At 47.4% G+C, this 22967-nt stretch overlaps 1 protein-coding gene across 2 annotated transcripts in view; it reads right to left on the minus strand.

Moving 5' to 3' along the window:
- Positions 1-22967, minus strand: part of LOC102376843 (adhesion G-protein coupled receptor G5) — a 32344-nt gene that overhangs the window by 5874 nt on the left and 3503 nt on the right. The window contains exons 2-8 of one of the 2 annotated variants that reach the window (XM_025194622.1): positions 19942-20035; positions 18700-18811; positions 14328-14472; positions 5785-5946; positions 4687-4803; positions 1330-1372; positions 196-302 (exon numbers count right to left, since the gene is read on the minus strand). In XM_025194622.1, coding sequence (XP_025050407.1) covers positions 196-302; positions 1330-1372; positions 4687-4803; positions 5785-5946; positions 14328-14472; positions 18700-18811; positions 19942-20005 — 750 coding nt within the window. In that variant the 5' untranslated portion in view covers positions 20006-20035. Of the gene's footprint in view, positions 1-195; positions 303-1329; positions 1373-4686; positions 4804-5784; positions 5947-14327; positions 14473-18699; positions 18812-19941; positions 20142-22967 lie in introns of those variants that run through there. The other variant, XM_006038144.1, reaches the window with a different exon arrangement.

The raw sequence follows: 22967 nt of genomic DNA on the forward strand, positions 1-22967 counted from the left end.
AGGTGCTCTTGGATCATTTCTTCTGGAGTTCCAAGACAGGGGAGGGAAGAGAGGAAGGGAGTGAAGGAAAATGAAAGTGGGAAACAGCCACAGAAGCCAGTACTCTTTAGAGCAGCTAAGAAAATGAGTCTGTCTTTGCTCCATTTGTCTCCCCCATTACTAAGCAAGAGCCATGGGGAGAAATGGCACCCTTACCAGCAGCACAGCAAAGTAAGTGAGGTGGTTACACTGGCACAGGACCATGTGCCTTTCATGGATGGTCTTGCAGCCTTCTCTGCTCCAGGTCCCCTGGCTGTCACTCTCTGCAAGAGGGAGAAATGATTAAAAAAAAAAACAAAAACAGCCGGTGGCCACAGAGCAACACGACCAGCCCTGTAAAAGGCCATAAGCAACATAGTGCAAAGCATTTAAGTGATTTAGGAACCCAAGTCACAATGATTTTCAATAAGATTTCAGTGTCTTTCCAAATGTAGCTTCATATTTTGCTCCTGTGGCATTGGGAGTGTGAACAGAAGAGCCAGCCAGCCCTGGGATGTGGGGTAAGTTGGGACACAGGGTCAGGGCTTGGGTCAAGGCTAAAGCAGGACCAGGATCTGTGTTTGTTGGTGCTGAATCATTGAGAGCTGTTCTCAAAGTGTGAAGAGGAACGTCTGGATAAAGCTGACAGAAGAAAACATGCCCAAGCTAGCTCCTCAGTCCTGCTCAGGCAGGATATCCTGCACCTCCATCCTGTCAGATCCGGCTGTGAGCATTGCCAAGCCCTGGAAGCTTCTGTACTGAGGGACCCTGCCAGGAAGCAAAACTTTAAGTGGAGATTGCTTTCCTGAGTGTGCAGAGGCTGCCAATGCCCTGATTGGCTGTGTGCAGGGTGCCTTGCCTGTTCTGGTGCCAGATCTGCACCCCTGTCATATGTGATAAGGGGTATAGGATTTTGGCCACCAGTTTTAGGTGTTTGGGTTGACCGCTAGGTAGCCCTAGGAGCTGCAGGGTCCTGGCCAAAGTGGAGTGTGCTGGGGACTCTCCATAGATAGTAATGTGGAGAGGGAGGGGACATGGGGGACTTGATGTACTTGTCACTGTCAGAAGGCCTATCTTTCAGGGCTAGAGGGGTGACCATAGTGGGCTAATGGGCAGGGGAGGCCATAGCATGAATCTTGGTAATTCTCAGCTGCATATGTTCTCCCTACATTTATCCAGGTTTCTGAGGCAGCACAGTCTCCACTGACTTGAACTTTTTCCTTGTTACTCTCCCTATTCTGGCAGGTGGCACCGTGAGGGTCAAGGATGCTTTAACAGAGCTAGGGGGTGGCCCACGATAGTTGTAATTACCTGCTTCTTCCAACCAAAAGACACAGGTTGCAGTGGAGTTGTCCTGATGGGAGAAGGAAAACAGGAGACACATGAAATGGTAGCTCTTTCTGAGAGCATAAAGCACACCAAGTTTCAAGAAGATAGGTGCAGGGGGTTTGGAGAAACTGCACCCCAAAATCTTGAGAGCCAAACTTGTGTCATGTGTATGTGTTAAGCCACAGAACGGGCAAAACTATAGGAATGCTAGCCCCTGCTGAGGCCACAAAGCCTGCTATGTTTCAAGGAGATAGGTGCAGGGGGTTTGGAGAAACTGCACCCCAAATTTCTGAAAGCAAAACTCATGTCACATGTATGTGTTAAGCCACAGTGAGGTCAAAACTGCAGGCATGATAGCCCCTGCAGAGGCCACAAAGCCTGCTAAGTTTCAAGGAGATAGGTGCAGGGTGTTTGGAGAAACTGTACCCCAAAATCCTGAAAGAAAAACTCATATCAAGTGTATGTGTTAAACCACAGCAGGGTCAAAACTGCAGGCGTGCTAGCCCCTGCTGACGCCACAAAGCCTGCCAAGTTTCAAGGAGATAGGTGCAGGGATTTGGGGGAAACTTCACCTCAAGCTGAGGACAAACAAAACTCATGACATGGGTGACACTGTGTGTTAAGGTGCAGCAGGGTGAAAGCTGCAGGCCTGCTAGCCCCTGCTGCAGCCACAAAGCCTGCCAGCTGTCAAGGAGATCGGTGCAGGGGGGTTCTGGGGCCCTGCACCCCTAGCTGCTGACAGGCAAAACTTATGACATGGGCGCTTGTGCAACTGACTGTGTCTCTCTTGGGGCAGTTGATTGTATTCATTATTGCCTCTCCTTAGCCTGTGGTTTTGTAGGCATTAATCCATGCTCGTTAAGTCGTTATGTAGTAGCTAGGTCCTGTGTATTGAGCTGGTCCCTGAGTGAATCATGATTAATTGGTAACTGGTAACACAGTAGCTTAGCAGCCAGGCCTGCAGTTTCTCCCAACCCCCTATACCTATCTCCTTGAAATGTGGCAGGCTGTGTTGCCACAGCAGGGGCTAGCATCCCTGCAGCTAGCACCCCTGAAGTTTTGACCCCATTGTGGCTTCACACATACACATGATATGAGTTTTGCTCTCAAGATTTTGGGGTGCAGTTTCTCCGAACCTCCTGCACCTATCTTCTTGAAATTTGGCATGTATCATGCCCTCAGAAGGGGCTACCATTCCTACAAGTTCCATATACATCTGGCCAGAAATGACAAAGTTATAGCCTGTTTTGACCTTCCCCATTATATCCTATGGGCAAAATGTCGAAACAGGGTCGAAACGGCAAAACGTTTCAACGAAACAAAACAAAACAGCCATGTTAGCTCGAAACAAAAGTCAAAACAAAACACTGTTCTGTTGAAATGTCAAATCGCTGGTTGAAACTAAACACTTCTGTTTTGCACAGCCCTAATGGTGAGAGGGGTGTGCTCCCTTCATTCCCTGTGACAAGTGAAACTTGGTCTCATGAGGGAAAAGTCTTGCTATGGGGGATCACACTGTCCATCACCCCAAGATGGGCAGCATTGTCCTCCGTAGCAGATGCCTCGCAATTCTGCCCAGGCCAGTACTGACTGGAGCTTGTGATGAGGCGGCCTTCCTTAGGCGGCTCCCATAATGTACCAAGGCAATATTGGATATTCAGCCCACTCAGCCTATTTCATCCATTACTCCTGCCTGCTGCTATGCATTGGAGCACCCTATACCTTTTCCTTCTTTCCTTGATCATGCTCAGATTTCCAGCTGGCATAAATGAATATAGCTTCCATAAAGCAGATATACAACAGCCTGGTGATCCAGCCCTCCATTCTTATCAGTTATTCTACAGCTTATTAGTTATTGTTTGGTTAACAGACATCCTTTTGTTCTTTGCGTTCTTTCCCTCAGTTTCAGTCCCTCTCTCCCAAAATCAGCTACAGGTTTCCCTCACTTTATGCTGTACATGCATTCCTGGAAAACAGCACATAACTCAATTTTGCATAAAGGGAACCCACTTTACAATGTAACAAATAGAGATACATTCCAAAATCTCGACTGTACTGACCCCCAAACCCACTTCTACCACTTTTACAAGACAATTTTGGTACTCACCAACAGCAGACAGTACACACAAGCACAGGGTGGTGGTGAATGTTACCATAATGGAGATGGCAACTACAGAAACACGTGTTGCAGATAATAAGCGAGGAGCACAAATCCATACAGGAGACTATATTTTGGTGCACGTCACTCCCGCAATGCAGCGCACAAAGCAGCTGACTGGGCTTCCACCACACTGATTGCACAAGAGTGAATTTACCTTGTATATAATGATTTTTTGGTATGAAAAGGGTCATTGCATAAGAACCAATTTACACATACATAAAGCAAGGGAAACCTGTACACTGGTTCTTTCAGAAGTGCCTGCAGGAAGATGGAAGAGAGCACACAGTACTGAGCAGGACTTAAATGTCAAATGGATTCTTTATAGGGCCACACAATTTGTTTACCTTGCCCTATACTGACTTGGCTGGCATTCTCTTCACCCAAGGGCTACCACATTTTCCCCAGTCTCGACAAAGACAGTAGACACAGGGGCTGGCCCTCAGAGTCTCAACAACCCCTTTTCTCAGATAGGAATTGGCAGGAGGCAATGAGGTGTACTGGGTTTGCACAAAGAACCTAGCTGTGTTCCAGGGACTGTCCCTGCTGCGGCTCTACCCAGGTCCATGCAGACTCTGTTCCCACCCTGCACACACCCTTCCCTCCTGGGTTCAGGGGGAGGTCATTTTCCAAGAACTGTTCCCTGAAGCAGGAGCTTCTGTTCTCTGGTACATCTTATTCTGCTAGAATTTATCTGAGGGGCTCCTCAGCAGTGTGCAGGGCATGTCTGCCACATCCCTTCATTGCAAGAGGAACACAGTTCCTTTGCTGTGCCCCGGCAGTACTACCACGTGGTACAGAGTGAAGGAGACTTAGCTGTCAGCCTGACTTTTCTCATCCTCTGGCAGGCAACTCCACCAGGGGAGACCACTAGGAGAGCGCAGGGGATGACAGTTACCTTTGAGACTCCCTCTTTATGCTTCACTGTCACCTTTGCATGGATAGCCAGACACTGGCCAGAGTCTTCCCCAAAAGCAGCAGACTGGAATCACACTGAATCTGAGTGATTGCTGTGACAAGTTCATGAGATACTAACTTCACTGGTGTCCTTTTTCTCCCTCCATCATTCTGGAGACCTGTTTTACTTCACTTGCCCCAAGACAGATGGCTGCTGGTAGCTGCCCCTGCACCCGTATACATACACCCGCTTGAGCCCTCTAAAGCCACACCAGGTCCCTTACCAGCACACGGTCATGCCAGAAGCGCATCTCCACAGGGTGGCTGAGGTTCCTTACAGAGGTATTTCTTAGAGTAGCCCCTAAGATGTAGTTGTTTAGCAGTGTGTTGTTATTTTCATCCTGCAAAGCCAGAGGAGAGATGTGACCAGGACAGTATCAGGGACAGAGAAGGCAATGGGACAGGAACCTTTCCTCTGAAGGTTGCTGCTCTAAATGCCCCATTGGCTGGCCGTGACCAAATTTGCTCCTATCTGTGGGCAATCTGGTGGCCTGTGTAAAATGACCAGAGTGATTTCAGTTCACTTTTCACTAGGCAGATGCCCACAATGAAAACCACCACCACCGTGCTCCTGAGACTGAACGGCCATAAGGACTGAGCTATCCTGTCACTGCTGGGCATAACCATGAGGCATGGTGGTGGGCAGCAAAGAGCATCTCACACTGCTACTGCCCATGTTACACTTATTCTGTGGGCAGGGCACTCTCTGGGGCTCTCAATCCAGCACTGTTCACTAGCCCTAGATACTTATGCACTATGGGTGCTTGTACTGTGGACACCTACAGATAGTGTATTAGGTCTGACTAGACAGACAGATTATTTAGAGACCCCTTCTCTCCCTTCCAGTGTGAAGCTCTGTAGGAAGCTATTCACTTAACATTCAAAAGGTTGGAGGAGGCCTGGCTGTGTGCTGCAGTCAAGCTGATAAACCCAGCTGGCATTTCTTGCTGTAGCTTGGCTGCAAGCTGGCCACGTCTTTACAAATTCCTAGGGCTTTCATTGCAAGAGGAGGTATGTTAGCCTGGGGTACCTAGGCTGGATACAATATACCTCATACCCTGGCTCTGTCTGAATTCCTATAAACTTCCAGTTCTACTAGGTTCCCTTCCAGTTCCTCTCTGTAAACCAGCAGTGTTGCTGTGTGCTGTGACACAGCTGCCATGCTGTGCCTGAACTTGCCTGCATCTTAGTGCAGTGACCCATGTGCATGCTCTGCTGAACTGGTCTGCCAAGATCTCTGAATGAAAGGGGCTATGTACATGCAAACTGTCTTTCCCCCCCACCTGCCCCACCCTCTGTTAAAACCTCAGAGCATTTCTCACCTGGAAGGCACAAGAGGTATTGATGTAAATACAGACGAATCTGTGCTCTTCAGTCCTTTGCCGGACTCCCTCCAACAGCACAGGTGGGAAACTCATGGCATGTCCTTTCTTCTTGGATGAGGATATCTGCTTAGAGTGCTGATGGGGGGAAATGTTTGTCCACTGCATCCAACAAAAATAGGGTTAGTGTTTAAAAACCAGGAAAAGACAATAGCTGAAGTAGGGGGAGCAGGTTGCTATGATGAAACTTGATCGTTGTGGTGCCTTGCAAACCCTTCAACCCAACATGCATTTCAGTACACTGTTCACTAGATAATAACTGAGGAAGGGAGAAGTGAAGCAACCAAAGGATAAAAATAGGGGTGCTCAGCTGAGATTTAACAGTAGCTGGAGGGACAGAAATATTCTCTTATTTACCTGACCCTATCTGGACCACTAAATAAACAAACTCCGAGCAGTTGAGCTAGAGGATTAAGCTGGTAGAAAGATGCCAAAATAAACCTCTTATATGGACCAGCCAGCAGAGGAGGCCAAAGACCATCATTCCCTTTGGTGTCTTTTCTATGCCTGTGCGTTGCTCACCACAGTGGCAGCTTGTTCCTGTCTGCTGCTTTTGGAGTCTTATCTGCAATAGATGATTGAGTATAATAACAGGATATGCAGAGCACAAAGTGGCAAAGATGTATATAGAAATGGAGTGGAGGCCAGTGTTAGATAAGCTGAAGGAACAAGAAATGAAGGGTGCTTCTAGATGTAATCGAAGAAGGAAGGAGAGGGGTTACGTTTTAATTAGAGCTGTTCCCAGAGAGCCACTCTAATTAAAATGCCTCACCGTCATGTATTTTAAGTGTCCCACATTTCAAAATGGCAGTGGGGGTGTTTTAACTAAAGCTCATTTGATGAGTTTTAGTTAAAGCTCCCCTGCAGCTATTTTGAAATGCAGGACACTTAATACACATGATGGTGAGACATGCTGGCGCATTGTAACTAGAATGCTCCAGCAGGCTCAATTAATTGAGTCTGCTTCAACGCATTCTAATTAGAACACACTGGAGAACGTCTATAGGCACCCAAAGAGAAATAAGATAGGGTTGCAACAGGTCAGCTACCAGGATACCAAGGTGATAAATGTAGCATAAATGCCCAGCTGCAAACTATGATCTTGCTGAGGGCTTTTGGGGAAATACTATCCAGGAATCAAGATTAGGTTAAAAGAGGGAATAGTTTAAAAAGTGGGGAAAGGAAATCAGGAGACCTCAGATTTCCTACTCCTCTGTGGTTAGCTTAAGACAGTGGTTCTCAACCTTTTTAGACTTGAGGCAGTGCTCAGAAAATGCCAGCTGATAGCTTTCACTTGTTTTATGGCCGTGCGTAGATGAAACAGGCTCCCTAAATTGAAGCAGTGGGATTTTTAGAACAGCACTTCAATTTAGGGTGAAGTAAACCCCCGTTGCTTGAACACACCCATGCACTTACCTGGCTCTCTGGTGGCGTGGAGGGGAGGGTGAGCTGCCGGCGGGTGGAACGGGGGGGGGTCTGCTTTTTCCCTCCATGGCAGCAGTGGCCCCCCCACAGGCGGCACCTGCCCACAGGCACCCACCTTGGGCGGTGCTGGGGGGCACTGCAGCCACGGAGGGAAGCACCAGGCCCCTGCGCAGCTCAGGCAGGCAGGCAGGCTCCACTGTCAGGCAGGCAGGCTTTGTGCTGGTACCAGGCTGCCTGCAGAACTTCCTGCAGAGACGTGGGGCTGCACAGTGCTTCGCTTTGCAGCTGTAGGAGTTTTAGTTTGCTGTGCCCCAAGTCATTTAAGGCTCATTACACCACCAAATTTGCTACAGTGGCTAGAAGTACTGCACAATACACTGCGGACGCATGTAAACACCAACACCATTAAACTGGTGCAAAAGCATTTAACCCACTTTAAAGTGTTATGCACACGTGCCCCTCATTTAATCTACACACGACCTTTGACTACAGAAAAATACTAGAGCAATTCCTATTGCAAAGAACTCAGAAAGACCACAGCAGGTCCTAATGTTTTTAACGCCATGAATTCCTATTTGAAATCTCTGGGTTTATCACTTGAACTATATTTCCACACCTAACAGTGCTAATATTGTGTGGCAACCTTTGACGTCCTTGAAAGGATCTCAAGGCACCCCACAGCACTCTGGTGGAGAATAACTAACTGGTTTAGGATTTAATTTGATGACAGTGCACATTTGACTAGGAATGTGACTGAGGCTGATAATTTTCTCAGTCACCTAATAGCAAAAGTATTAGAAAGGATGGAGGCAGCCTGCTCAGTTTCCTTGATTCACACCTTTATTTACAGAAGCTTTAGAGCTATCTGAAGTTTTCAGCTGCACCAAATGTATGAAGACAGAAGCAGTTTGCTGGACTCTTTGATGTAATGGCTTGCTTTAGAGATGAGGCCCAGTTTGAAGGTTTGGTTATGCACCTTAACATAGTGCAGTCTGGATAAGAGGGTTTACTTCAGATCAGTCACTGCATTAAGGCTTGTACCAAGATCTTGGCAAGCAGCCAATGATTCCAGGTGTCTTGATGCTTAGAGACCTTACTGTAAACACCTTAAAAGGGCCTGATTTACAGAAGATTTGCACACCTGCCCTCTTCAGCATTGTCTCAAATTGGGCCCCTGGAAAGTTGAGGAACTTAAAATCACCACTCACTTTTCTTACTAGTAGAATTGTAAAAAAATACCAGCACGTTCACTTTGCACATGCTTGATGCTTCCTTATGCTTGGGTTCACGGACAGACCTAGGATTTTGAAAGAAGGGGTGGAGGGCATCAGCAGTACAACACCGCACACATTTTTCTCTAGCTAAAAAGAAACTAGAAGTTTCACTATTAAGTAGGAGCTTAGAGCTATATTATTCAGTTTAAGAGTAAAGAAAAAAATATTGGAATGTGCATTAATTTACTATATCACATAAAACACAACAAACTAGTCAAAAATAATCCAAAGAAGTTGTTTTATTAGTCCTGGAATCATTATAGTTAAATATAGGTCTATTTTTCAGGATCATAAAACAAAATCAAGTCTTCCTGAGCATCTGGACAGTGCCTCCAATGCTACATGGAAAGTGATTTCCACACCTGAGCTAAAGTTCACCTGACTTAATATTTCCACACCTGGGTTAATGTTTTTAGCTACAGTTAAAAAACAGTCTGCAGGGCTATGAAATGGGAGCTACATTACTAGAAGCAACTAACAGACAGCTGCACTGCAGAAGCACAGCAGCACTTCCTGCCTCTGGGGCAGGGGGCTGGACTTGATGATCTTCCAGGTCCCTTCCAGCCTAACATCTATGAAATCTATGCAGTAATCTTCAGCTATTAAGGATAGCTGAAGAAGTGGAACCATTAAGGACAATTTAAAAGAAAATAGGGTTGTTAACACCTATAGAATGAAGGGTTTACAAGGAAACAAGTAAATTATAATGAGCTATTAAGTCAATTGACTCCCTCAGTGTTGCCTGACTAGAAGCGGTGCTGCCACTGCTAGGCAGTTGGCCTTAAACTTTGGATGGACCAGGAATCAAAGGGAGATGCACCTCCAGTGCGCTCCCTGCCCTGCCCCCCCCCCCCCCCCCCCCCCCCCCCCAAATCCATCTCTGCTTGGGTTTGATTCCTGTGGTTCAGGGGTGGGCAAAATAAGGCACATTGGCCAGATCTGGCCCACTGAGAGATTTTGTCCAGTCCATGGTGGATCCCTTGGTTCCTAGGTCCAGGGGATGGGTCAGAGTGGGGGCGCAGCCCAAGCTGTGCTGCATGCAGCTGGTCCTGCCACTCCTGTGTGCACAGTGAGGCTGGGGGAGTGTGGTGGCTGGACTCTATTTCCTGGTAGCCCCACCAGCAGTAGCTCCTTCCAGCTCGCAGACCCAGCCCCACTGCCTGGGCACCCCAGCCTGTCTGCTCCACACCCACCTCTAGAGGCTGGGCCCTTGCGGGCAGAGCGCTTGGCTGGAATGGAGCTGTGGAAGGGCAGGGAGCAACATCCAGAAGCGAGATGGGTGGGCAAGACCAGGGATCTTGGGGCAGTGATGGCACAGGGCTGGGGCCCAGGACAGGGACAGAGCTCTAATCTGTTGCCTGCATGCCCATGGAGACTGGTTGGGATCTGCATGGGCAGGGCGTATGGCTGGGCAGTTGGCATGGGGCTGGAGGTGGGCAAGGAACTGCATCCAGGGCTGGGGCTGGGGCTGAGGCCGGGATCTTGGGATGGTGACAGCACAGAGTTGGGGCCACAATCTACTCCCCACATGTCCCTGCCTGCAGAACCAGCACCCGTCACAGGGACATGCAGGTAGCATATCATGACTCTACCTTGGGCCCCAGCCCCACGCTGTCACCTCACCATGACCCTGCCCTGTGATCCCAGCCTTGTCCACCTGTCCCACTCCTGAACACCGCTCCCCACCCCCCCTGTGCCCCCATCCCACATAGGGAGTTTTGGTGAGTTCATAGGTGACTGGTAGGGGGAAAATGCAGGGGGGGGGGGAATGGGCCCCCCCCCCCCCCCCCCCCCCGCGGGTGACTTGGCACCACTCTGGATGGGGCTTTTTTTTTGCCACGCAGGCCGGTGGCATGGGGTGGGGGGCAGTTGTACTAAGCTACTACACAGAAATATAGGAGTGGATATGGGGTTTTTGACCCACACAAAAATTGTGCCCCCCCCAGACTCAGGAGGCACCAGTCACCCCTGGGTGAGTTGTTGCATGGAGGGAGGGGTTGGAGATGCTGACCTGTCCCACAACAGCTCAGCAAAACTTCCTATGAGGCCTGCAGGCCCAAATAATTGCCCACCTTCGCCATGGATTCACTTTACCCTACCCTCTGGTAAGCTTGATCTTCACCTGAAGAACTGGGACACAAAAGGCTAAGGGCCAATTCACAAAGATATTACCGTGTGCAACACCCATTATATTCAACAGGAATTAAGCACATAAACACGTTTGTGGAGCTAGACCAACAGAACTTGCTAGGGTAATACAGTACCCATGTGGTGGAGCAGGGACTTCAACACAGGTCTTTCAAGCCAGTGCCCTAACCCCTAGACCAACCTTCCTCTCTAGGCTCTTAGAGTTGTGTAATCTGTCTTCTTCTGCTTTTCCTCAGTTAATTGGCGGTTGAAAGTCTATCTTTTGCTCTTTGTGTAGGGGAACTGAGTGGCAGACACATCCAGATGAGAAGTTTGCACAGGTATAACACATTTTTTCTCTAGTTGTATACACTGAGGACGAGCTGCTGGCCAGACACCACCAGGCTGTGTATATCTGAGAAAGCTTGGGAAGGGCACTTTGCTGCACTGCTTGGGTAACTCCCTGAGGAGTCTACTATCCCTGCCCCGGCCCCTATGCTGATCTGCAGTGGATATAGATCTGTTATAGGTGTGCTGTGGGACACATTGCTCAAGAGGTGGCAGTTCATGCTTTTGGCTTTGATGAGCCCCAGTTCCATTCCTTAGGATGGAGATCAGCAAACCTTCTTGCAATAATAATGCAAAGACTCTTTCAGACAAAGGGCTGCTTTACAGGGTAAACAAATTTGAGCCAAAATGTTATTAGACTGTCAATACTGGAAACCCCCAGGGCAGTCGATGCAGGGGCTAGCATTAAGGAAATTCCTAGACTCTTTCATGGCCATGTAAGTGAATTTAAGTGCCTGCTGCACTTGTAATTCAATCAAGGGGGATAAAGCCAAAATCTCTCCCTCATTGCCTCTGCCCCCAGTGAAAGTTCTTCCTTGCATCAAACTGTGAGCACATCACACTCCTGGCATACTGAACACGCAGCAAGGCACAAAGTAGTCATGATAGACAATGAAGCATGAGACCCCAATTTGCCAATGGAGACAGAAATGATAGGAGAACAGTACTGAACAGAGAGGACCATACTGTGAAGGCAGGAGCAAGGGGTTTGGGATGTGAGAAGAAGTGGAATGTCTCAGATCCCAAAGCATCTCTGCTGGGTGGCTGGGGAGACACCTGAGAGTTGCCTGAGAAAAATCCAAGGACCAACGACTGTCGGGTATACGGGGAAACATGCTAAGTTGAGAATTTACCAGATAAAAGGGAGGGAGAGGGTTGCTGGGAGAGGAAATAGTGAAAAAGCTGCTGGAAACTGTTGGCTGTCTCTCACATTGGCTTGTGTTTACCTCTGTAGAGATAAGCGGCTTGATCCATAGCAGCATGGGAATGGAGGCTTGGCATTGGTTTTCTACCTTGTCACACTGACAGGAGTGATGAGGAACAGAGGGTGGTAAATGAAAATTTCTAAGTTTCTAGGCACCAAGTTATTTTATAGTGCTGTATACACTGATTGACATAAGAGAGAACATTATTAAGTATTAGGGACACAAGAGACAAGAGCATGACCCATTTTGCACAACACTTAGTACAGGCCTAGCACTGGTGTTTGCTTTTCCCAGTATTTTTTTTTTAAATTCTCAGGGATTCATCAGGGCAACAAAACACAATAATTTGGAAGGAAATCCTGACCCTATTAAAGCCAATGGCAAAAATCTTATTGATTTAAGTAGGACTAGATTGCAACCCTGGTGTGCTCACTTACCAACTGGACAAAGACTGTGATAAAAACAGATCTGTCTTGATTTTGATCATATAAATGGCTCTCCAAGGCAACAATGCCAGTAGAGAAAACACCTCTATTGGTGTGAATTGTTGCAGTTCCACTTCTTTCTCAATGAAAAATCATTCAATGAAGTCAATGGATGAGAATCTGCCCTACGAACTCCACATTGCTTAGATTCATATAGAAATTAGGAGACACCAAACCTTAATTTAGACAACAGTCTGTGACCCTTCCTTACAGCTTCATGCAGGGTCATAAGGCTGCATGCCTTTGTCAGCTTCAGACTGAATTAATACAGTGATACTCATGGTTCCACTCAGCCACTTCCCCTAAGGCAATACAGTCCACACAACTAGTGCAAAATAGTCCACATCACCTAGTGCAGGAACACATTACAGATATGATTTCATAGACTGAAACTCATATCCAGATGCAAGTCCAGAGGAAGTTTTGAATATATACCATATTTTCATCAAGAAGCCCTTTATTCTGGAATGCCTTCTCCCCTTGGCCCAGCAGAATGAGAATGTGAACATCAGGGTATTTTGCAATGTCCTCTCTTACCAGGTGTTTTTTGCTAGGGCAACCTGAATGAATGGGGGCAAGTATTAACAGACTCCTACTCTGGGTGACTTGAAAAGGCTTTTATTGTGGGTTCTAGCCCATGGATGTGGTGGTAGAGTGGTTAAGGTGCTTTGCTGTGGCACCAGCAGTTTGAGATTGAGTCCAGCTCTGAACTTGTGCCGAAGCCTGCCCTGTACAGATCTACCCCCAAGCAGGTATCTGGTCTTTTAAGTTGAGGAGTCAGGAGCAGCCAGATATGATGCTAGTCATCTTCCTCTCTTGTGTGCCATTGGCTGAAGAGGGTGATGTGTCTTGACTGTGCTATCCCAATGGGCTGCTAGTTTTGGGAGGACCTAGGGTTTCTGTTTCATTTTGTCTTGTCTACTTTATACTTTAGATGGGCCTTGTCGGTACCATGCATGTGCCCAGAGCAAAAGGTGGCGTGTTTAGGAACACAATATAATAAGCCACATAAAACAGGAACTCTAGTTAGTGTGTGGGAACTACCAAGGCATTGCCTTCCTCTCTGTTGCCGGGAAGATTCTTACTCACATCTTTCTGAATCTCCTCCTCCCCTTTGCCGAAGATGTACTTCCAGAATCCCAGTGTAGCTTTAGACCATCTCGGGGTAATACCAACATGATTTTTGTTGCACGACAGATCCAGAAAAAAGTGTAAAGAGCAACACCAGGAGCCGTTTATGGCATTCACTGACCTAACCAAGGCCTTCGACTCCATCAGTCATGAAGCCTTATGGAAGGTGCTGGCTAGGTTTGGTTGTCCACTGAAGTTCAGTGTCTGCAGGCTACTCCATGATGGGATGACTGCCAGAGTGGCTCTTTCAAATATTTGATGTTGGGCCTCCACAATAAAACACTCAAAACCTTAGCCTGGATCTCAGCTCAGCCTCTAATGCACAGCCTTGTTCAGGGGAGGAGCTTAAGGTATAAAAGAAAGAGCCACTTTGAATTCTTCCCCCCAGCAAAAGTTGAGCCTCTGTGTTCCGGCTTTGCTGTTTGTGTGCAGCCCATGTGTTCAGGTTGCTTCAAAATAGGGGTTGTCCTGATCTATAAGGAGCATCTCCATCACCAGGGAAGCCAGCTGGTACACTAAACTAATCTGGCCCTGATGGGGTATCACTCATTTGCAGAGCTTACAAGAGCTTCACATCCAAACAAGAGGGGAAAGGAAGCCCAGTGGGGGTGGGACTACAGGCCCGAGTCCCATGGAAATGAAAGCTAGCATTGGCATTCAGTCCCCGTGGAATATGGTCAAGATGAGAGCCTTTGTGATGGGAAGAACTGTGAAATGGCAAGGACTGTGGCATCTAGTACAAAACGAGATATGAAGCTGATACTGACCTTTTGTTCATCACTGCTGAGAGAAAACCCTGAGAAATTCCTGGACTTGATACTGAATACAAATGTCTGGATGGTGGGTGCCATGTAAGTGAAGTTCCCCTTGGAAAACCTGGCTCGCAGCAACAGATTTTCTAGTATTTTTATGCTGTAATAGAGAAAGGAAAATGTATGCTCAGAAGGGCAAATAGCAAAATAGGGCTTGGCCTCCCAAGGGGAACTGAGGGAGGGAAGAAGGAACAGTGAAGCGATACCGTGTGCATTTCCAATGCACAGGCTGCAGAGCTGGCAAGAAGTGATCATTGCTTGGGCTCCTTAAGCGGTAATTCCTCCTTGCTTAAGCCTGCCCCTAACACCATTAACTTCTGAGCATTGTTTCTGAACGCTCTTCAGACCTTCAGAAAGTGGTGTCTGCCCAGTGAATCCTGCCTTCAAGCCAGGGAGCACAGCTTGGGCAGTGAGTCACCAGCTCAGGGCGTCCCTGGGCAGCTCCAAGGAAAGTCTTCAGATAGGAGGCAAAATACTTGCCCCAAGCTTTGGAAAAATATGAGTTTTTTCATCTCTCTAGGCCTCAGAGGTGTATTACGGTGTACTGGGGCTCTGGGCAAGCAAAAAATTGGAGGCCCCCTCCCCCATGGGGCTGGGCTGGGGGGCGGGGGGCAGAGGGAGAGGGGCCCTTTCCCCTCCTCATGCTGGCGGGAGAGACTGGGTGGACCCTGCCAGGCTGTGGGGGGGACGGGACAACATGCCCACCTCTTCTCCCTGTTCACTGCCCCCACTACAGTCAAATGTACACACACATGGCAGACAAGGTTCTTTGGGTAAATCTGATATCTTTTATTAGACCAACTAAATAGTTGGAAAAAATTTTCTTAGCAAGCTTTGCGTTTAAAAACCCTTCGTCAGGCTGAGGAAGCATCTGCAGTTGGTGCGTGCTCTTCCTGGATGGAATGAATAGTAAAGAAGCCAGAGGCTGGTATGCCTGCAGGAAAGCCAGTCAGTGAAAATGTAAATTGAGGAGTCAGTGTGTTTCGTCGAACGAATCCTTAAACCACTTGTCACCCAAAGAGTGAGTTTTGTCCAAGATACTACAGACTTTCTTTGAAAACTTAAAAATGTAGACCGCCTTCCCAGCAATATCCTCCTAGCCACCAAGGATGTTACCAGCTTATATACCAAAATCCCACACCAGGACAGCATCCAAGCCTGCCTTAAATACCTACAGGAGCAAGATGATAACTCTGAGTACAGACCCAAAGATACTACTGATCTTATATACTTCATCCTCACACACAATTTCACTTTTAAGTGAATTCCTTGAAGACTGCGCCATTAAATCTTTGCTATACTGAAGATATATCAATGACATCTTTATCATTTAGACTGAAAACCTGCAATCTGATTGAGTTCCATCAGAAATTCAACAATCATCACCCCTCCATCCAGCCATCTCTTGAGTACTCCAGCACCAATATCTCCTTTTTAGATATAATGATCAGCATCCAGAATAGTAAAATACAGACCACATTATACAAGAAACGCACAAACCAACACACATCTGCACGGAAGCAGAAATCACCCTAAACACACTGAGAAAGCTGCGATATACAGCCAAGCCCTCAGATACCACTGAATTTGCACTGAGGAGAACACCCAGGATCGTCACCTCACAAATCTTAAGACAGCTTTCACGCAACAAAGACACTCCTCCAGAGAGATAGATCACACATTTGAAAGAGCCACCTGGATACCACATGAAGAACTGCTGCAGTACAGAAGGAAAACCCTCACAAATTGCAGACCACTGGTTATGACATATCACCCCTCCCCAGAACCTATATGGAAAATCCTCAAAACAACTGCAACCCATACTAGAAGGAGACCCAATTCTTAAGGAGATCTTCCCAGAGCCACTCATCCTAGCCTTTAAACAAGCACCGAACCTCACTAACCTCATCACCAGAAGAAAACTTACAACAGCTCAAAACACACCAAATGGATCCAGACCATGCCAGGACAAGAAATGCAAAACCTGCTGTCATGGCGCAGGGTCCTGCGGGCTTGGCCGTGATCTCCCCAAGGCCCCCTTCCTGTGCCAAGTTGGCCCAAAGGGCACCCTCACGTCTCTCCCGCCATGTCTTTGATGGAGAATAAATATATGGGAGGCTGCCTTATGGCCTCTTGGACACGGTTTGTTGTAATATCTGACCCCGTGGACTCCTGGATCCCTTGTGGGTCCTGCTCTGTAATGGGTGCTTCAGGGGCACCCTAGCCTTATGGGCTATGCGTGGCTCCAACCATCCTTTTACCACACCCCAAGCCTTGCAGCTGGAGTTGACATTGTTCAGTCAGGACCTTGTTATAATCTGGCCCCCTTGTCCTCTCTGGGCCCCACGCAGCCCTGTCTTGCTCTGCCCCCTCCTCTGGGGCTTTCCAACATGCTGCCCCCTCCTCTGGGGCTCACCACACCCACACTGGGGCTTCTCATCAATGTCCTCTCTCTGGGGCTTCTCAAGTGCCCCCTTTCTGGGGCTGGGGTCAGTGCACCCCAAATACTGCGCCCTCGCTGGCACTGGGGTCCCCTATGAGGCCTCCTCCAACCACTAACAGCCTCACCCAAAGCACCGGTCTTTAAGCAGCAACAAAACACAAGCCCCTGGGCTGTAACATAGATTAAAGCCACCCAGCTAAAACCTCATTCCAGCCTACCGGGGAATACTCCATCCCTCAGCAGTCAGATGCTGCTCCTGCAGTCAGGCTTCCCCCCTCTTCCCTGAGAGAGCTCCTTTTCAAACCCAAACCTGGCTAAGAAAATTTTTTCTAACTATTTAAAATAAATAATAAAAGATATGAGATTTACACAAAGAACCTTGTCTGCCCATGTCCTTAGACCAACATGGCTACAACCTACACCTCCCACATATACATGCACACACACAGGTGTGCAGAAACGGGTGCATGCACTCTACTCTCACTCTCTGCACATGGACACAGACCCACACACACAGACCGCCCCCCACACACCCATAAATGCACAGACCCACAGACAGACAGACCCACACACACACACAGAACCACACACACAGACACAAACAGCCCTCTGCCCTATCCCCCCCACCCCTCAGCTGCCCATGGCTCAGTCTCACTTCCCGCCCGGCCACTGTTACACTTATGTGCAGAGAGTTGCTGCCCAGCTGTCCCATGCAGCCAGGCAGATGCAGAGGTCCAGGCTGGGCTGGACTGGGCTGGGCCAGGAACGCCGTGCCATGTCTCTGCAGGTAGGCGATGGCACTGGGAGGGGTAGCTGTGGTGGGGCTTGGGCTAAGATGAATTTGGGGGGGCTATAGCCCACAAAGGCATGGCATAGTGCAGTGTGGTGCTCCTGACCTGGCTGGCCTGGCCCGGCCCCAACTGCCTGCCTCTCCCCACCTCCCCAGTAGGGCACAGCCCACCCAGCCCGGTTTGGCCCCCTCCCCCCAAGATGCGGTGCCAGCTGGCCCATCCCCCTCCCCCAGGTGTGGCACGGCTCTCCTTCCCCCAGCCCCATTGGTGGAGGAGAGGCCCTGCTTCCAGCTCCCAGGGAAGCGAATGTGAAAGCCACAGGTTTAAACTAGGTGTGAAAAATGGGTGCTGAGTTTAAACCTACGGCTTTCACTTCCCCGCTGATGAGGATCCCGGGGCCTGAATTGGTAGGAGCCCCTAGGCTCGTGACCAGCTTGCCAATTCATTAATCTGCTTACGCTAGGCCTTAGCTTCCCCATCTGTAAAATGGAAGGTAATAAAGCTACACTACTTCAGAGGGGCATGAAGAGGGGGTAACAGACTTTGGATGTTGTGAGAGGCTGTTGGTAGAGCTGGGAATGAACAGCTCCCCTCAGACAAATGTCAACAGAAAAGAAAATTTAGTATGCTTTTTTATGTGATTTTCTTCATGCTGTCATTGCAAAACCGTACTTTTTTGCTTTAAAACTAAAAGAAAATTCTATTTGTTGATAAAACCCACACATTTTCTAACCAAACCCGAATAATTTCAGTGTCAGCTTCCATTTTATCGAAAGGCCATTTTCTACTGAAAACATTTACAAGGAAGTTTTCTAACCAGTTCAGGCTGCTTGTGGTTTGTGGTTCTACTCAGGGTGACTGCCTATATCCTGGTCCCTTAGGTTTTCTGATGCATCTTCTCCTGAGTCTCTGACTCTAATTGCCCCCCTTGCTTCCCTGATCTTGTCTGTTCCTGATCCCTGGGTTGCGAAACCTCCAGGGTCAAGACCCGATAGCTTACGTCCCTTTGTACCCCTGACAGTGAAGGCATATCTGAGCCCTCGCTTGGTTCTCGTGCATGAACTGATAACACCACATCGATGGCTCTACTCACTGTTGCAAGGCCTCTCCAACAGCTGCACACTTTTGCAGTTGGGCATCAGTTTGTTGCTGGGCAGTTTTCACCTCTTCCTCCTCATTTATTACTTTAGGCAGTTGGGCCCCTTCTGTGGGAGGGGAAGGAAGCAATTCAAGTCAGGATACCACAGCAGCAGCCCTGACTCCATGCAGACAGTTTTGATGCGGCTGCCACCACATGGCAAAACCCAGACTTTGGCATATATATCAAAATAAAGGGGTATAGGTTTAGCTAATGCTCCCTTATTTCTGCTTGGCTTGATTAAGTGGTTTCTCCTTAAGCTGCTCCCACTCCTCTGATCTGGGGTATAGGAGGCTTCCTTCCCCACTGAAGTCTTTTAATTGCTGTCCCTTGTTATTTAAGTTGTGCTTGGAGGAAATAGCCTACAGAAGAGGAAGAAAGTAACAAAAGAGGAAGAACGGCATTTAAAGAAATTACAGGAGACCCTGGGCCCAGCAAACTGCTTTCACTCTCACTGCAGTTTCACATCTACCTCCTGTTCCAGAGCGGACTCCAGCTGTCCTTGCTTTGAGTATTTGTAAGCAGTCCCTTTTTCTCTGTTGCCCTCTCATGATATTTGGCAGATGGGTACCTCCAGAGTATTGTCTGATGCCATCACCCTCTTACTGTGTTTCTCTCTCTCCCTTGTCCCTTTTTGCTTCTCTGATATTTTCCCCTTAAATTTGATTGATTTCTATTTCCATATTCCACTGTGCTGTATGTTTATGCCTTTCTCTTTCCAGTGGTGGTAGCTGCCTGGGGGGCTGTCTCCCCATTCTCTGCTGCACAGCAGGGTTCATAATTGGCTCTGGAAGACTGGACCAGTGCCTCTCTGAGCCATGGGAGCAGAGAACAGAGGGCTGGGTGGGCACTTTGCTTCCTACCATGGTTCTGTCCATACATCAGGGTGAGGGGCTCTTGAAAGAACAGGGGGGTAAGCCAGGTGGCTACAAAGAACAGGTCATGCCTTCAGCAGTTTTAGGAGCATGTATTCTCAGCTGGCATGGATGGGCCTCCCTTGCTGCTCTTCTCCATTCCCTCTCTGGTTTGTACCTTAAGCAACCAAATGTGTGATTCCAGTCACAGATACAGTTACTTTGATCAGCATGCCAGAGACTACTCCTGTTTGCTGCAATCACTGGTTGCAGGTGTCAGCATGGGCTTTTAGGTAAAACAATTCCCAGAGAAGTCAGAGCTTTAGGACAAAAGAATTGGTACCTGTGGCTTGGAGAAGAGGGGCTCTGAGATGCAGTAGGAGGCAAATCAGTAGACAAGAGTCCATCCCGGTGATGCTCCAAATGCAGCACAGATCCTACAAGACACATCCAGGATCTACTTAATTGATACATTACCATTGCTTTTAAACTTCAGACAGCCCAAGACAACAGGAAGTACAGCCATTGCCATATGCACTGAAAATAAATTAAACCAAATCCATTGAAGTCCCATGTTAGGACACTTTTAAAAGCATCTGATGAAGTGGGTGTGTCACAGCAGCCAGCATTTTAACAACAATTAGTGATTTAATGGGCCAAATGAGACATGTGGGAACACAGACTTGGAAGACACCTCCTGGAACAGTGAGTCTAGTCCAAGGCTGTGGCAGGCATTTCTAGCATATATGTCATTCACAGACTGGTCAAGTTCCATCTTAATGCTAGTTAGCTCGTGTCCTAGGATCTCCTTCCTCTCAAAAAAGTCTGCTTTCAGCAAGTGGATGTTCAACACAACCTGGCATTCAGTCTCTTTTACAATGTCTCTAAAGTACCTAAATCAGTAGTCACTCTTCAAAATGTAGGCCAGCATTTGCCCAGAGCTAAGATAGTGTGTGTGAACTCAGGTGAAGAAGTGAGCATTGAGGAAGGTTTCAGTAAGGAGAGGGGAGCTGCCAGGCTGACCAAGGAAAGGAGCAAGTTATGAGAGCAGTGGGAGAAAAAGCTGATGGAGGCCTGGATGAGTGGAGGAGGGAAATATTTCTGGTCAGGCTGGTGATGACAGTGCAGGAGTGAGACAGAAGCAGGTGCAGCATCAGATTCAATACTGTTCAGATCAAAAATTCAAATAGCACTGCAGTACTAGAGGTCATAGATAGCAAAGTTTACCAGTGGGGCTCCTGCAGCTGGGACTAGCAATCAGGTGTCTAAATTAGCAAATGCTGGTTTTGTGATTCAGATAACTTGATTTTATGGTGCCAGACTTCAGTTCTTAGATTTAGTGCAGACTTCCTGTGTGTGACCGTGGCACACAGTTAACCTCCATGTGCCTTGATCCCTGGTTTGTATAATGGAGAGGTGACACGGCCTATATCTGCCTTATTCATTATGGCTGTAAAATCTTTCAATCCCTTGCACCTGAAGGAAACTAAGTTCACCAAGAGCAACAAAATCTCTTTCCAGTTCCTCAGCTTTATTTATGCTGCAGGCTCTAAAATTGCCTTGTGCTTTTGCAGTACAGAGGTATAGGTTGTAGCCATGTTGGTCTAAGTACACAGGCAGACAAAGTTCTTTGGGTAAATCTGTTATCTTTTATTAGACCAACTCAAATAGTTGGAAAAATTCTTCTTTGCAAGCTTTCGCATATAAATATCCTTCATCAGGCTGAGAAAGCATCTGCAGTTGGTGTGTGCTCTTCACTGACTGGCTCTTGCAATGCAGCACACATGTCACAAGCAGCCATCAAGTGGTGCAGGTGTTTGGTGCACAGTTTGAATGTTAAAGTTTGCTCTGAGTTGGAAAAGTGCAGCTGCTATCCCAGTACAGTGTGCGGCTTTACCACACAAACCTACAAGAGGTAGGTCTGTTGGTAAGGTGGAAGAGACTCACAAGAATAAAAATAAGAAGAAACATGATTAAAAATCTCTGCTTGCTGTTCTGCTTCTTGGGTTAGCTGTTAATAAGGTTTATGTACAGAAAACAGTTTTTCTACACTTGTCTACTTTTACTGATGGTAGAAATGTGGTCTTATCACTGCATTCAGTGATGAATTTTTACATGTTGATTTTCACTATATCATTGCTGCTATAGGATGCTGGATCAATGCCCTAGAGGGTGAGACTTCTACAAAGCCAGGTTATAATTTGTTGGAACCCCAAACTAGGCTCCAGCAAAGAGAAGAACCTCTTCCTTTCTTCCTTTTCCAATACTTGTGCTGTGGAGGTGTGTGACACAGGTCTCACTCACTCGCTGGTAAATTACAGTGAACAATATAAAGTAAATAAGAAGAGGACTTATTTGCATATTTCCAGTGTCTGGTATGCAAATAAGCCTTCTTCTTATTTGCTTTACATTGCTTACCATAACTGGCCAGTGAGCAAATGAGAACTGAGTCAAAATTGAAGAATAATTTTCATATATCTGGTAGCACTGAATCTAGTTTTCTAGGCCCAATGTTGCCAAGTCTGTTTATAATAAGTAGAATTTGGCTTGGGTTTTTTTAAAGTTGTTTTTTGTGGGGGGGGGGGGGGGGGGGGCTGTGGATTGAGGTTTTTCAGGCTTGTTTTATTTTGAAGTGGTTTATTTTGGGTGATAGGGTAGGGCTGGGGTTTCCTAGCAACACTGGCACAGTGGGGAACTGTTCCAGGGCTGGGCTGGGATTACAGTGGTGTTGGTGTGGTCTTGAGCTGGGCCAGAGCTGTGATCTGCAGCTTGCATGCCCTCAGTGCGGGCTACAAAGACTGGGGATTTGCTGCAAGGATTTTGTCCCAAGCTGGGATATGCTTCAGCAGTTCAACATGGGAATATATCTGATGGCAACAGAGACCACTGAGGGTAGAGAGTATGAAGATGAACTTTTTAAATAATGTAAATACACATACATTTATTTTAATATTTTTATGTGTAATTTAATATTATATGCAGCAAAACTAGAACTACTAAAAAAATATGGAATTTGAACAAGTATCCCCATTCCCCTCTCTTTGAAATGGGTTGGGCTTGTTTCGGGCTTGTTTTTAAAGGCAGTGCCACTTTTTTTTCTTGTGAGACTTGGCAATATTGCCTGGGCCTCGCTGGCCTGTATGTTAATCTGCCTATGTGCTGTTTTTAACTTGCTGACAAATTTCTATGGCTACATCTACACATGTGTTTTACTGCAGAGTATACTAATTAGCCACAGAATAAAGCCTCATTGTCTACACTGTCTACAGAGGCAGTACTATTTTATGGCGGAGTAATTTACTGTGATTTAAATACACATGTAGACGATGAGCACAGGTGTAAATTGTACCCAGTCAGCCCAGCCAGGTC

The sequence above is a fragment of the Alligator sinensis genome, unplaced genomic scaffold (genome assembly GCF_000455745.1).
Source record: "Alligator sinensis unplaced genomic scaffold, ASM45574v1 scaffold203_2, whole genome shotgun sequence".
NCBI classification, from domain to species: Eukaryota; Metazoa; Chordata; order Crocodylia; family Alligatoridae; genus Alligator; species Alligator sinensis.